This window comes from Pollachius pollachius (assembly GCF_949987615.1).
Source record: "Pollachius pollachius genome assembly, chromosome: 3".
Classification (NCBI taxonomy): Eukaryota; Metazoa; Chordata; class Actinopteri; order Gadiformes; family Gadidae; genus Pollachius; species Pollachius pollachius.
This window is the reverse complement of record NC_136936.1, coordinates 43,976,935-43,992,312: the sequence shown is the minus strand read 5'-3', so window position 1 is coordinate 43,992,312 and position 15,378 is coordinate 43,976,935. Positions and strand designations below refer to the sequence as shown.

At 48.1% G+C, this 15,378-nt stretch overlaps 1 protein-coding gene across 1 annotated transcript in view; it reads right to left on the bottom strand.

Moving 5' to 3' along the window:
* The window catches only part of sytl5 (synaptotagmin-like 5), a 28,758-nt gene that overhangs the window by 13,032 nt on the left and 348 nt on the right, over positions 1-15,378 (bottom strand). Inside the window, exons 2-5 of the mRNA XM_079733975.1 lie at positions 2,497-2,916; positions 1,884-2,102; positions 1,155-1,267; positions 4-136 (exon numbers count right to left, since the gene is read on the bottom strand). Of these exons, the coding sequence (XP_079590101.1) occupies positions 4-136; positions 1,155-1,267; positions 1,884-2,102; positions 2,497-2,615 (584 nt within the window). The 5' untranslated portion in view covers positions 2,616-2,916. The remainder of the gene's footprint in view (positions 1-3; positions 137-1,154; positions 1,268-1,883; positions 2,103-2,496; positions 2,917-15,378) is intronic.

The following is a 15,378-nucleotide window of genomic DNA, read 5'->3' as shown; positions in this document are numbered from 1 at the left end:
TACCCTTTTCTCTTGGCGCCATCCAGGAGGGAGTGTATGGAGCTTTTGCCGGACTTGGGGGTCCCGGACCGCTCAGGCTGCATGGGACCCTGGTTCTCTTGGGTGGTGCCTCTCTCTGGAGACTTGTCCTTTTTGGCTAGAGAACCAAAGCGTTAACATAGTAGATGTAGTAAGTAGGAGTATGTTGTTTAGTAAACAGCCTAAAAAACATACTTCACATCCTTCCAGCCATCTATCCATCTACCATTCATATGTCCATTCATGCCCCTTCCATCCATCAATCTCAACCAGCTATCGTCTGACATGGTTAACCTCTGGGGAAAACAGGCAATATTTCCGGGGCTATGGTAGAGACAGGTAACAGATAATGGATATCCTGGCAAAGACTTCCTCTTCCGTGCATCGGCCATTGTTTTCAATATTTTTTCAAGCTGTTTCAGTTCCAGAAGTAATTTCAGCTAATCTCTATCAACAGACATCAATTGCTAATTAAAATCGAAATAAAACATGATAGGTCAATACTACTCAAGCCTATAAACGTCCTACAGATTCTAGAGTCATATGGAGTTATGTTTTGCCTGGATATGTGTCTATCCATTGCCCCGATATCAATCTATCATCCATACATCCATCATCCATTCATTCCCTCTCCATCAATCCATCCACAATCCATCTGACTATCCATTCAGTTTACCATCCCTCACACCTATCTCTCTCACTCTCCCTCTCTCTCTGTCTATTGCTCGCTCTCTCGCTCTCTTGCACCACACACACACACACACACACAGACGCGCACACACACACACACACACACACACACACACAGACGCGCACACACACACACACACACACACACACACACACACACACACACACACACACACAGACGCGCACACACACACACACACACACACACACACACACACACACACACACACACACACAGACGCGCACACACACACGCACACACACACACACACACACACACGCAGACAGTGCAAATCGGATCCGACGAGAATCAATCCCCAGCCTCTGGAGCTCCACCGCGCCACAACAAATAACCGTCCTCGTAATGCAAATCAGCTCAGGGTCACCGGCTGCATGGAGCCCCGCAAATGAACCGTCGCTGATGGTGGATCAGTGGTTCGGCTCACCGGAGGGGCTGCTCAGGATGGTCTGTTTGATCATATCGCCGAGCACCGTGCGCCGCTCAAAGCGTTTGGACCTCTCCTCCTGGAACCATTCCCCGGTCACCACCTTCAGCTCCCTGCACAGCGAACACGCACACCATCAAACGCCTGACCTCCCCCCCTCCGCTCTGGGCTGGGCCAGCCCCAGAGCTTTAAAAGGGCCGCCCGTGGTCTGGGGGATCACACCATCGCACCCGCCTCTCCTGGACTCTCTTTCAGCGATATTGTACACATTTTGCAAAGTGGTCTGGTATGGCGACCCAAATGTTGTTTTGTCCACGAGTTTTCAGAAACTGTTCTGACGTTGTGAAGATTAATTCCAAAATACGAAAGGCAAAAAGCTAAATTGCTAATGTTTACATTCCCCGGAAAGAGAATTGGTAAAACAAAGTCATTTTGAAAATATTATATTGCTAAAGGATGTTCAGGTGTAGCCAGGAGAGACAGTTACGACGGTTTGATCACCCAGACCGTTACGGTCAAGGGCGTAGGAACCGGGGGGGACGGAGGGGACGTGTCCCCTCCAATATCGGAGACAGGCGCATTTGTCCCACCTAAAAATTATACCGGATCTGTCAGGTTTCCGATATGTGTCCCCCCCCAATGTTAAACTCATTCCTACGCCCCTGGTTACGGTCATTAATTAGCTTGGGATGTATTTGGTTTGGTCGCTCCGCTCTGCATCACACTTACGAGATCTTGGCACAGACGTTGCACTTCCACTGACGGCCTTTGGGAGACGTGACCCGACACTGGTTGCAGACGCGCAGTTGGCAGTCCTCGCAGAGGTCCCCCCGGTCGAAGATGAGGCCCAGGGTCCGCAGGCAGCGAGCACACTCCCGCTCCCCCCCTGCCTCCTGGGGGTGGCGGGAACCCCGCATTTTGATCTCCAGCAACTCATTCTTCAACCTCCTGAGAATGACAGAGAGAGAGAGAGAGAGAGAGGGCGAGAGACAGAGAGAGAGGGAGAGACAGAGAGAGAGAGAGAGAGAGAGAGAGAGAGAGAGAGAGAGAGAGAGACAGAGAGAGAGAGAGACAGAAAGGGGGGGAGAGAGGGAAGGACAGAGAGAAAGAGAGAGGGAGAGACAGAGAGAGAGAGAGAGAGAAACAGAAAGGGGGAGAGAGGGAGGGACAGAGAGAGAGAGAGAGAGGGAGAGAGAGAGAGAGAGAGAGAGGGGGAGAGACAGAGAGAGAGAGAGAGAGAGAGAGAGAGAGAGAGAGAGAGAGAGAGAGAGAGAAAGACAGAAAGAATGTCAGGGGAAGTACAGGGTGCCACAGGAATATAAGGTTTGTTGTGGATACTCACCGTATCCTCTTCTCCTCTTGTTTCCTCAACTTCTCGTCCTTCTGCAACACCCTCAGGATCATGTTCCTCTCGTCCTCCAGCAGGAAGCACAGGTTCAGGTCTTCTTCCGTCTTCTCCATTGGTCGGTTGGGTTAGAAGCAGCCAATCAAATCAAACGTGGTGTTTTAGAGGCAAAGCTCACACGGGGGGGTGGGGGGGGGGGGGGAGAGGGGGCGGGCCAGTCGGGGGCTACATGACCCTACGATGGGACGCAGGCTTGTCCTGTGATCATCTGGGTTGCTCTCCGGCCTACGGACATGGTTCAGACTCCGCCCAGCAGGTCCTCCCTGGTCTGGCACCCCTGCGACGCAGAGTGCTTTTCTAGCAGCCGAAGGAAATTACACTCGCCAAACTGCAATCACACCCGTCTCCACAGGAAACCTGAACAAAGCAGAGACATCGCCACTCGACATTAGTGGGTACGACGAAACATGGCCAGAGACACAGAGAGTTATTCTATGGGTTATTCTCGCTATTCTTGATGTGGCTCTTGCTTCCAGGCTGTGTGTCCCACACAGCGAGTGGTGGAATGTTAATTAAGGCCTTCCGTGGGAAGATCACCAAAAGGAACAACCTTTGGTAATTGGTCGCCGTTTGACAGTAACCCTGCGCTGTCTGTCAGTGTTTGCCAATTAGTGTTTGAGACTCCAGAATCTGCATGCCTAATTATATATATATATATATATATATGTATATATATATATATATATATATATATATATATATATAACATTATTCAGGCTTCATTTAATCTGCAACACCTCGCTGTGAGAGTTATATAAACCCAGTATACATGAGAACTATTGCTGCCAATGTCATGCCTCGAGAGGTACTGATTAACGATTTTAATGCAATGCTACACAAAGAGAACCTGCATAAGTGTGTGACAGAAGGTGACTGAAAAAGTGTAGAAAACGTTAGTTTACTGATTAAACCGTGTGTCGGGTTTCGTAGGGGATCTCCTAGTCAAGGTTCTCGGTTCGATTCCCAACCCTGAACTGAGACAATGTCCACCAGTCAACCTCTAGCCGTGTTCAAGATGTCTTAGCCCTACTTGCAAGGGGGAGAAAAGCATCTTGTGAATGGTTGCATTTGTAACTTTTGGAGATCCATATAAAGAGAGTGTGTTCATGTGGAAGCATGCTCTGAAGACGATGATGATCTGCCCTATTTACCTCCCTGAAGGAGAATCTAATGAAAGAGAGTGAGATTCATCTTGCTCATTTGATCACTTCTTGTGTTGACCTGCACAGCGTGTCGGTGTGGTTAATAAGGCAATTATTATTCAGGATTTCAAGTGCATGTGGTTTGTTTCCAAGGACCTGAACCGAAAAGAGTAAATTATGATATGATAATGTAGCCACAGGAAAACAAACGAGAAAAACAGGAGAGTATCAAGGTGATGTTGGAGAGGGGATAGAGTGGAGGATTCACTAACTGGAAGGGAGATGAATAATAATTAAGAATGGCGGGAATTAAGTATTACGGTTGGATTCACCCGTGCTGCGCATGAAGGGGCTTAGGGAAAAATGGGTGGCAAGAGAGAGATATCGAGAGGGAGATATTAAGAGAGAAAGATAGAGATAGTGAGAGCACGCGAGCAAACAGGATTGATAAACAGAGTGAGCGAAGGAAAGGGAGCAATTATAGTAGTAATCAAATTGATGCGTTGCAGCCGAGAGTGAACACTCGGGTGACTTCGAGGCGCACGTGGCCCTCCGCGGTCGACTGATTGATTTGGTTATTCTAAATGTGCATTATTTAGCGAGGCAGGTGATGGATTCGCTTCTTTAATTACTGTCAACGTGCTCTGTATCCAAGCGACGCAGACTCCTTTTAAAGGGGACATATCATACCACCAGGTGTGAGTGTGATTAGCCATTACAAGCCGTTTTCAAAATGTGCAGCATTGTGACATCACAGGTGGGCGTGTCCATCTAGATGTGTGACGGATAGATGGACACGCCAACCTGTGATGTCACAATGCTGCACATTTTCAAACCTGCTTGTAATGGCTAATCACACTCACACCTGGTGGTATGATATGTCCCCTTTAATTCGCCTTGCCACGATAATCCCTTCCATGAGGCCCTTTACCTTGATGAGAAGCATCACACACCTTGTCAAAACTACGGGTGGAAGGGCACGACAAAAGAAAACAACACAAATGAGATGAGAGAGATGGAAGGAGAAAGGCAAAGTGCTGGAAGTGGAGAGGACGGCCAAAACCGGATCTCTCTTTAGACCTTGTTCATTACTGTCTTGTTACTCGTGTCTCTCATCTCGCTTTCCCTCCCTCACCCTCTCCCTTTGGCTATATTGTTCTCTCTCCCACTCGCTCGCTCTCACTCTCGCTAGCTCTGTCTGTCTCTTTTCTCACCGCCTCTCAGTGTCACTCTCCCTATCTCTTTCTCTCTCTCTCTCTGCCTCTCGCTCTCGCTATCTCTCTTGCTCTCCCTCTCACTTAAATATATATATATCTTTGTATATATATCCCTCTCTCCCTATCACTAGATCTGCCTCCCCCTCCCTCACAATATATATCTCCCTTACTCTCTCTCACTATATCTCCCTCTCCCCCTGCTTTCACTCTTACTATAGGACCAGCCTCTTGAAGCTCAAATCCATTTTCAATTAGCAAAGGACACACTGAGACATCAATAATTAGCATTTTCAGCGGCGCCAAATCAGAATAATAACACACTAATTCCAAGCGAGGCAGCGGTTTCAATTATGTGAATCAAGCAAAGCTTTACACACATTGCACCTCCGCTCTCCTCTGATGTTGGCCATGATTATAAGAGTGTATTCACACGTTCACGTCACTGATAAGAGGATTGGCTTCCACATCATGATCTCTACTTTGGCAGCCGTGAAATGAGCATCTCGTCGGCTATTTTACGAGTCACTACATGCTTACTGTTTTCACAAAGAACCCCCATGGAGAGCAGACTAGACCGTAGTCTTCTGGAGAGACCTCATTGAGGAGCAGGACTGTTTTATCGAATAAAGTTTCACCGCGGTTTATATTCTACATTAGATCCATCACATCAAAGGGTTGTAACATCTCTTGCTCAAAAATAAGACTACAAATAAGGGGCTCAAATATTTTTCATTTTCCTTTATTTATATATATATTTATTTATATATTACTAATTCATTTAATGATGTTAATTAACATATTTTTCCATAAATACGGGCGTAAGATAAAAACACAATGCTGAGTTATCCAATATCCTCAACCATTTTATATTGTTCCAGCTGCACAGCGATGCCCCACCACCGTTTATTAACGCGCGCCACCATGGGTGAACTGTGAGCTAATATTGATCCAAGATGGCATCAGGCAGCGCGCCGCTGTAACACACCATAGTGCCACGCCATAGTGCGATACAGCGAGCGGCCTTGCGTCTCTCCCATGTGTCACGGTGTTGCCAGCTGACCCTCCCTGAGTACACACTGCGCACATTCCCGCCTTTCCCCTTGCCTTGAGTAAACAAAACATGGAGTTCCTAACAGAAACTGCCGTGCATACACTCTGACGCATACAAAAACAAGGTCCAGCTGAACCAGGGACACCGCTGTCGGAATACGCTGAAGGCAAACCATATTCCTTGGTAGTTCTGAATATTATGCCATTTCAGCAGTTTTCCAGAGTAGTATATTTAGTACCATATATCTAAAAAGTAGGTTACTTTCGTTCCACCCAGTTTCTTTCTTTCTTCTTCTCTCTGCCCCCATTACTCCGTCTCTCTCTTCCACTCTCTCTGCGCACCCCTTCTCTTCCACTTCCTGCTGCCCTCTCTCCCCTCTCTCCCCTCTCTCCCCCCTCTCTCCCCTCTCTCCCCTCCGTCTCTCTCCCAGAGCTGCCATAACCTCATTATTTCTCAGACAAGCGCAGCACAGGCCACTTCACAGACCGTTAAGACACCTCGCTGCTCGGTGTCCAATGGTCTCCTCCATCCCGAGAACACGTTTTCCCCAGCCGAGGAACACATTCTCCTCGCCCCGAGAACACGTCCTCCCCACTCCGGAACACGTTCTCCCCATGTTCTCCCCGCCCGAGGAACACGTTTTCCCCACCCTGAGGAACACGTTCTCCCCACCCAGAAGAACGTTCTCTCCACCCCAACCTGAGGAACACGTTCTCCCCACCCAGAAGAACGTTCTCCCCACCCCAACCTGAGGAACACGTTCTCCCCACCCAGAAGAACGTTCTCCCCACCTCAACCTGAGGAACGAACACGTTCTCCCCACCCAGAAGAACGTTCTCCCCACCCAGGAGAGCCTGTTCCCCTACCAGGAGAACGTGTTCCCCAACCAGGAGAATGTGTTCTCCTTTGGTCGTGGCTTACACAGCCCTCCCCCATGCTCATAAGAAACTAGCTGGGAGCCGGCCAGGGGCAGTCCTCGCTCATTAATAAACCATACATAGCATCCTCCATCTAGCGCTTCCTCCACCTCCTCATCCTCCTCGTTCTCTTCATCTTCTCTCTCTCCGTCTCTGTCTCTCTCACTCTCTCTCTCTAGTCTGCCCCAATCATTCCACTCCTCCAGGGACTGAGATACCTCAGTTCCTCGTGTCTGTGCGATGTCTTCGGCTGAACCCAGGAAGGACCCAGACGTCTGTGCTGCTGTGCTTCCCTTCCTATGTTAACCGCACCGTCAGTTGTTGTGGGATGGTTGTGTTCTTCTTGCACAAAGTTACACCATCTGTCCCCGGGGGCAGCCCTCCTCTAGCCTTCTTTGGCGGTGCCGCAATAACTCAACCCAAGGAAATATCTTTACCCATACGATTCTAGAAGATCTACATTAGATAAAATGTTGTTAAATCTGGTGGGTTTTTGGTATATTGTTGTATTTCTTTTTGTTTTATACAACATCTTTTATGATTTAAAATGTTATGACCCTCCCCCCCCCCCCCCCCCCTCCTTAAGGCCGATGGGAATGCCCTAGAACAACGTGCAGTCGGTCTGCTTCAGTTTGGTTGGTCCCCTAAATCATTCATGCAGATGTACTTATTGCAAGTCTCTTTGGATAAAAGCGTCTGCTAAATGCCAGGAATCTATGGGAGGGGGCGGGGGGGATGTTAGCTCGTGTCAGGCACAAGAAGGACAGGGCAGCGACTGACAGAAAGTCAGCACGGGGCAGACCGCGAGATGGGCTTCATTGCACCTTCTTCACTCATTAGCCCGATCCTAATGGAGGCAGAGGGGGGCTTTGACCTCTAACCAGACCGAGACACGAGACAGAATAATTTGTCTCATTGGCACACCGGGGGGATCCAGCCTCATGAAAGAAGATGTCAACCGATTGCCTCTCAGCATTTATAACACGACATAATGAAATCACTTTTTCGAGGAGAAGCAATAGACGTCTGCAGTATTAACGTGTTTAAAGCACGTTAGGTCGCTGGTTTCAGACCCCCCTGATAAGCGATTTGGATACGGCAAATAAACCCTGATTTGAATCAATAAAACCGAGCACGACCGATTCATGCCATCTGTTTGTCAGACGAGCGATTGCTCATATTTGGTTTCCACGTACACGGGCCAGGCATGGAAAAAAGAGAAGGTATAGACAAAGCACAGACATTAAACGAATAACCGGTGAATGCTTAATCTTTCCCACAAGGTACTGTTCACATAGAATCACCCTGTTATCCAAGCCTTGCATCTTAGTAAATGTAATCCCCTTCCAGCGATAGCATGTAGCGTTCTGGCCCCAAGAGCGAAGAGCGATAGCCAGATGCTGCCTGCTGGAGGCCTCACTGGATAACATCTAACACCTACCTACTGGTGCTGGGAGGAATTACTGCAGAGAGGCGGTGGCTGGGCTTCAACGGGGAACGTTGCGAGCGCATTCAGCGATACGTGACGGGTTCAGCCATGTGAAAACTAGGCCTGCCTCTCTGCACTGAGCAGCCAAGGAGCTCTCTTGTACTCTTGCCGCTCTGTGACACACACGCACACACGCACACACACACACACACACACACACACACACACACACACACACACACACACACACACACACCTCCACACAAATACAAGCACACACACACATACACACCTACACACAAATACAAGCCCACACACACACACACACACACACACCTACACACAAATATAAGCTCACACACACAAACACATACACATACACACACACACAAATACACACGCACATGCACAGACACACACACACACACACAAATACAATCACACACACACACACACATACACACAAATACACACGCACAAGCACACACACACACACACACACACACACACACGCACACACACACACACACACACACACACACACACACACTTAATACCCCAACCCACTGGCTCCCTGTCTCCAGTCAGTTAACACATCCATACGGCAGGACCACACTGATGCACCGCCATCCTAGTGTGCCGATCGGGAGAGCAGACATTAAGACGCCTCTATCCACGCTCCTGTCAATCATGCAAAGCCCGCCGGCTTTCATTACCAATATAGTCGCCCCCTAAGACATGTGAAACGTCCACTTCACAGTTATACTTTATCAATCGCAATTCAATTTGAAAGGTTAATTAAGAGACAAAGACCAATTACAAATAATGACCTTTTTATCTCCTTTGATTCACAGTGGGATTGGGCATTGATCCCATATTGGATTCCAAGCACAGCTTGCTGCCAAGGCATGGGCTACTTCCTCCTCAAACAGCACCACGCTAGCCTAAGGAAACATAGCAGTGACCTGACTGATAGGCTGATACAACTCTTCACAGAGCGACGTGCTGTGTTACACGGCCCACACAAAAGAAGAAATAGTGTATCACAAAATGTTTAACAACAATCGTCCATTCTTACCGTCCATGTCCTCCTCATCCCTTATCCCACTCCCCCTAAAAGACATCCATTCCTTTGACTCCGTCACGCACACTGCCAGACCCCCCAAAACCCAGCCTCCATCCTCGCGGCTCTGGTTGGTAATGGAGAGGTCGGACGGACGCTCGCTACGTCAAGCGAGCTGTGTCCGGTCGACCACGCGGATCACGTGACCTGGGCAGGGCCCCATTACAGCCCTCTACGGGGCCATCAGCAGTAATAACCCCTCATGCCCGCGGACCTCCACAGCCCCATCCTGCTGGGCCCAGCCAAGCGGGAAATAACCAGGAAACAAACAACTGAGCCTGTGTTCCGCAAAAAGAACAGCGGCAACCAAAACAACCTTATCTCGCATTTTCCTTTGTGTATCACGCTTCTCTCTCCCTTGTTGTCGTCTTGCTTCACCTTGACCTCCCTCTCTCTGTCTCTCTCCCTTTAAGGTATTTTATTTCTCCTGTGAAGTGTGTGCTCCCCCCCTGTCCCCCAGTATACATCCTGTTCTGCTAGTATTGCCATGGATCCTTCGAGGCATTGCAGCACTGCATCGCTTGCGACGCTCAGCAATGCAGCATCACAGCGACGCTCGGTTCACTAAGGGAGGGAAAGGCCAGCGTGGGATCGTCTGGCCAGCGTCGGGCAGCCAGCGATAAGCCGAGACCAATCCACAAGCGGAGGGGAGTCTGTGAGCCCCTTCACGGCGACAGAATAACCAAGAAGAGAGAGAGAGAGAGAGAGAGAGAGAGAGAGAGAGAGAGAGAGAGGGGTAGAGAGACAGATGGAGAGAGATAGGGACAGAGAGAGAGGTAGAGAGAGAGAGAGAGAGAGAGAGAGAGAGAGAGAGAGGGGTAGAGAGAAAGAGGGAGAGCAAGAGAGAGATCGAGGCAGGGGAACAGCTAAACATGAACAGGGTTTTGTATATATTATGACAATTAGGACGATTATTACAATTAAATGTTCTGACCTTTAAAGGCTGGTTTTGAGTGTCATTATAATCCTATCAATGCAGAAGGCATAACCTGGGAGAAGAACTTGACTTTTCTCACATCTACAGACGAATAAAACACATGAAGGACGATAGGGAGAATGTCATTTCAACGAATGACACAAAATGGCATGTCACATTTGAGCACCTGGACATTCTGGTGAAATATGTGAGGAAAGTGATGGAGAATCCTGGGTCACCTAGGACCTTTTCATAAAGAGATACTCAACCCTTAGTGGAAAATAACAGGCTATGTCGCTCACTAGCTGTCAGGAGCTGCTAATTAGCTGTCCAAAACCAACGGACGATAACAAAACAAAGAAGAGAAGAAGGGCATTGCCTGCTTTTCCTATATTTGATTTAGATAATAATACAATGTCTCATAAACAGCGAGAGACTAATATCCCAACGTGACCTTTTAAGAGACGTCTTGAGGAAATATGAAAGAATAAGAACAAAACCACAATTAAATGTAGGCTAAGTTTAGAGTAAAACAACATAAGAAATGAATTAAGAGTTAAAATAATATAAATAAATGCTATGGAAGAATAGGAAATAATGAAAGTAGAGCAAACAGAGAGCTGATTTGAAGAGGAAACAAATGAATCCATGTCACAAAAGGAATTCAGAACGAGCAGACTCAATGCAGCAGTTATGGATGGCATAGGGCTGCTATCCAGCAGATGCCCTGGACACACGCCCTTAGCCAGCTATGAGGGCACGAGATCCAGACCTGGGTCATCTCTTAAGAGCAAAAAAATAAAATTGGAAACTAAATACAAATTTGAGAACCCCTCAGAGATAAGTGTATTGCTTAATACAGTTTAGACAATTACTTTGTGTCCACCGGGTGTGACATCTGGTTGTGTGCGAGTCAAGCACAACCCCCTACCCCCAATAAAACTGAACCCCTGCAACTGAAGTCACAGATGGCTACTGCCCTGTCTGGACACTACTGCTGTCTGTGGCGTATGAAACACTTTGCAACCACACAGGGTGGTGAACGGAAGCGTATTTTCCTCCTTCTCTCGCTTTGCGGTGTTCCCTGAGAGGAGCCGATTTATAGACGTCTTGAGTATGAATCGCACCCGTTTACAATTCAAACTCCCGCTAAAATATCGATTTCGTTTTTTGGTCGGCAAGGGAGACCTCTACATGAAAACCTGCCACGGTTAAAAGGGTCGATAGCAAGCGATAGAACCAGTTCATAAAAAAACGATGTGCGGGATGTGATCAATGACGTTCCGAAGAGTAGTCATTACCCTCCACCACGGAGTGCAATGACGTCTCATCTTCATCCCACAGAGCTAAGTGAGGAGGTGAGGAGGCCCGAGACCCTATGGATCCTGGATCTGATTCACCCAGTCCCCCCTCCTTCCCAGGTCCAGCCCTTAGTGGCAGGGAAGCAGCAGAGTCATAAGCAGCTCCCCGCCTCCTCCTCTGTCCTTCATCCTGCGACTCCGACTCCCTAAATATTTCATAGCGCTTGTTTTCCGCTCTGACGGTGCTCGACTGCTATATCTTCCTTCTCCGTCTCTCGGCTGAAGGGGGAACTCCTTGCGACGTGCGTCTGTGTGTGTGTGTGTGTGTGTGTGTGTGTGTGTGTGTGTGTGTGTGGGTGGGTGGGTGTATGGGGAGGTCTCAGAATAATTCATTCATTATCCGATGAGCATAGTGGTGGAAGGGCATTGTGTACTCTGCACTGGTTTAAACAGCAGAGGGGTGTGAGCACTAAACACCATACCTACCAATGTTTTATAATGGATTATATTAATATACTACATTAAATAATATATTGTTGTATTATTATAGAATATTATACGTTTGATTTAAACGACAGAAGCAGAGATCTGAAGTGAAGGGGCCTTGAGTGCCTTCATATGAATCCTGGATGAATAAATGCACAAGTCCATGATTCTCTACAATACGTGTGGGACTATGTGACTATGTCCAGTCTCTATCCCTTAACAGACATTTCTCCCGCTCTCACTTGGGCTATATTCTTCCTTCATCCTAGTCTCTTCCGTATCTTCATATCTCCCCCATCCTTGCTCTTATTAGATGCCTTCAGATTCACCTTTTTCTACCCCTCTCCTTGTAGCTCTTACTCGGATACTCTCTCTCTCTCTCTCTCTCTCTCTCCCTCTCTCTCTCGATGTCTCCCTCAGTGTGTCTCAATTCTAATATCTCTCTCTCTCTCTCCCTCTCTCTCTCTCGATGTCTCCCTCAGTGTGTCTCAATCCTAATATCTCTCTCTCTCTCCCTCTCTCTCTCTCTCTCTCGATGTCTCCCAGACTCGCTCTCTCTATCTCATTGTGTACCGTCTCCCTCTTCATTGACCCATCTCTCTCTCTGTCTGTCCATGTTTCCCAGTACCTCTTACCCTCTCTCTCTCTCTCTCTCTCTCTCTCTCTCTCTCTCTCTCTCTCTCTCTCAGTCTTCCAGCATTTCTTACCCCTCTCTCTCTTTCTCTCTCTACGTCTCCTCCAGTATTTTTCTCTCTATGTCTCCCTCAGTATTTCTCTCTCTCTCTCTTTCTCTCTCTCTCTGCCACCCTCATTATCTCTCTCTCTCTCTCTCTCTGCCTCTGCCTCCCTCATTATGTCTCTCTCTTTCTCTAAGTCTCCCCTAGTATCTCTCTCTCTCTCTCTCTCTGATCCCTCTTCACCCCCGCAGTGCCCTGCTTGGCCATGGACAGCGATGTTAAGGGATGTTGTCCGGGCATATCAGTGGTTTACCACCAGCAGAACGGCTGCTCTCCTCTGACTGACCATCAGTTGCCATAGCGTTCCCTTTCAACGCCGTCGCTTAATGATGGAATCTCCCTTTAATTTTTTTCTTATGCTTTTTTCCTTCTTGTTGTTGATATCACATTGGTCTGTGGGGAGGGGGGGGGGGGGGGGGGTACTGATGGCCCAGCTGCATCTGTGATGAGTTGGGAATGCCACATAGCGCTGTCGCCCAAAGAGGGTTACTGACTGCATACCAAACAACCATACGCTCTGTGTGTGTGGTTTGTGTAAGCCTGTGTGTTGTGTGTTTCTGTGTGTGTGTGTGTGTGTGTGTGTGTGTGTGGAGGGGGTCTGTGTGTTGTGTGTGTGTTTGTGTGTGTGTGAGATAGTGTGAGTGTGTGTGTGAGTGTGTGTGTACGAGTGTTTGTTTGAGTGTGTGTGTGTGTGTGCGTGTGCGCGTGTGTGTTTGTGTGCATGTGTGTCTGCGTATGTGTGCTATCGAGGGCTAGAGAGCTCGGGACGGAGGGGAGGTATCCGTAGGTGGGATGCAGGGAACCCCCACCCCCAATCGCTACAGACACAGCCTCGCACCCTCTCTCTCTCTATCCTGCAACTGCATGACTTAACTGGCTGAAACCTTAGAACCGTGTTAGTCTGGTGAAAAGCAGCACCAGTAAAAGGCTTTCTGGAAAGGGAAATAATGCGATAACGCAGCTAATATATCAAATTAGAATTCATTGTCAAAACTGCATGGATGACTCACGACTGTTGCTCCTTCCTAGGGGCTGAAGGAATACGGTATACCTCGTCCCTGGCCTGGGGCCCCAGGGGCCGCGTAAGAAAGGGTGAAAGGGAACAGCGTTTGTTCAGAAAGTACTGGGAGGCTGGCGGCATAACCACATTATGTCTCTCCAGAACACTCACACCCTGGACACTGGTCAGGGTTAGCAGCACTGTGGAGCCAGATACAGGATGCAGCATGCACACACAAACACACACACACACACACACACACGCACACACACACACGCACACACACACACACACACACACACACACACACATATGCACACGTGCATGCACACAAACACACAGACACAAACACACCCCACATATATGCACAGGGGCATGCACACACACAAACATGCATGCACACACCGACCCCACACATATATGAATGCATGCACATACACACACGCACACAGGGTTGTGTTCCCCCCCCCCCCCCCCCAACACATACATGTCTTACAAATGCACACACACGTACACACTCACGCAGGGTAGACGGTGGCCAGCTATAGGATTGTGTGTGAAGTGCATTCCTCTGGGCTTGGCGTTCGAGGCGGTTTTTGCTTGGCTGTGTAAGAGGGAACAGGGAATCCCTCCTCTCTGCTGCTTCTCTCTGCACCCACCCCTTCCCTCCCTCCCACCCGCTCCCTCTCATGTGTTATATAAAGGCAGGTATTCCTCCTGCTCTACCCCCAGCTCAGAGGATCAAGATCCAATCATATTACATATTAGTGTTCAAGGTACCATTTCTGGGGCAACGTGTCACCAGTCATTGCTAACGAAACAGGACCGTCTATCAAAGGGTAAAAGGTAATCCTGAGTCAATTCTTGAGATCTCTTGCATACAGTCACAGGGATCATACAGTCTGATTCATCCTCAGTAGGGGTGGGAACAGATCGGGAGGGAGACCCACACCCACACACACACACACACACACACACACACACACACACATCATATTACCTGTATGGACACATGTTATTGCTGGTACAACAGTTTTGTACAACAAAAACAACAGTTTTGTAGTACCAGCCAGAATGAAACCCGGTGTGGAAATGGATTGAGTAGACTAGGAGGACATTTTCATTCACAATTAGTGAATGACTGCAAACCCTTTCTAATAACTAGTAACACCAGTAAACGTATACCTAAGCTACTACACTCGAATTTGCATACATCATCTATAGAATTTCTGCATACATTATAGTATTTTTCTGCCCGGAGCTCCTAGCGTTCTGGCGACAACGTAGATTGTCATTTAACTTCGACGCACACATCCTAACAACACATTTGATCCGAGATGTGGGATAAGTTGAACGCAATAGGATATGATACAAGACTCGAAACAGCACTCGCGTTAAATTGGCGCTCCTTGCTGCATTGCACCTTCCCGTAACTTCGAATGGGAAGTCGGCTACCCGGTCCCATGAAAGTGATTCGTTAATTGAGGTCAAATAATTAGC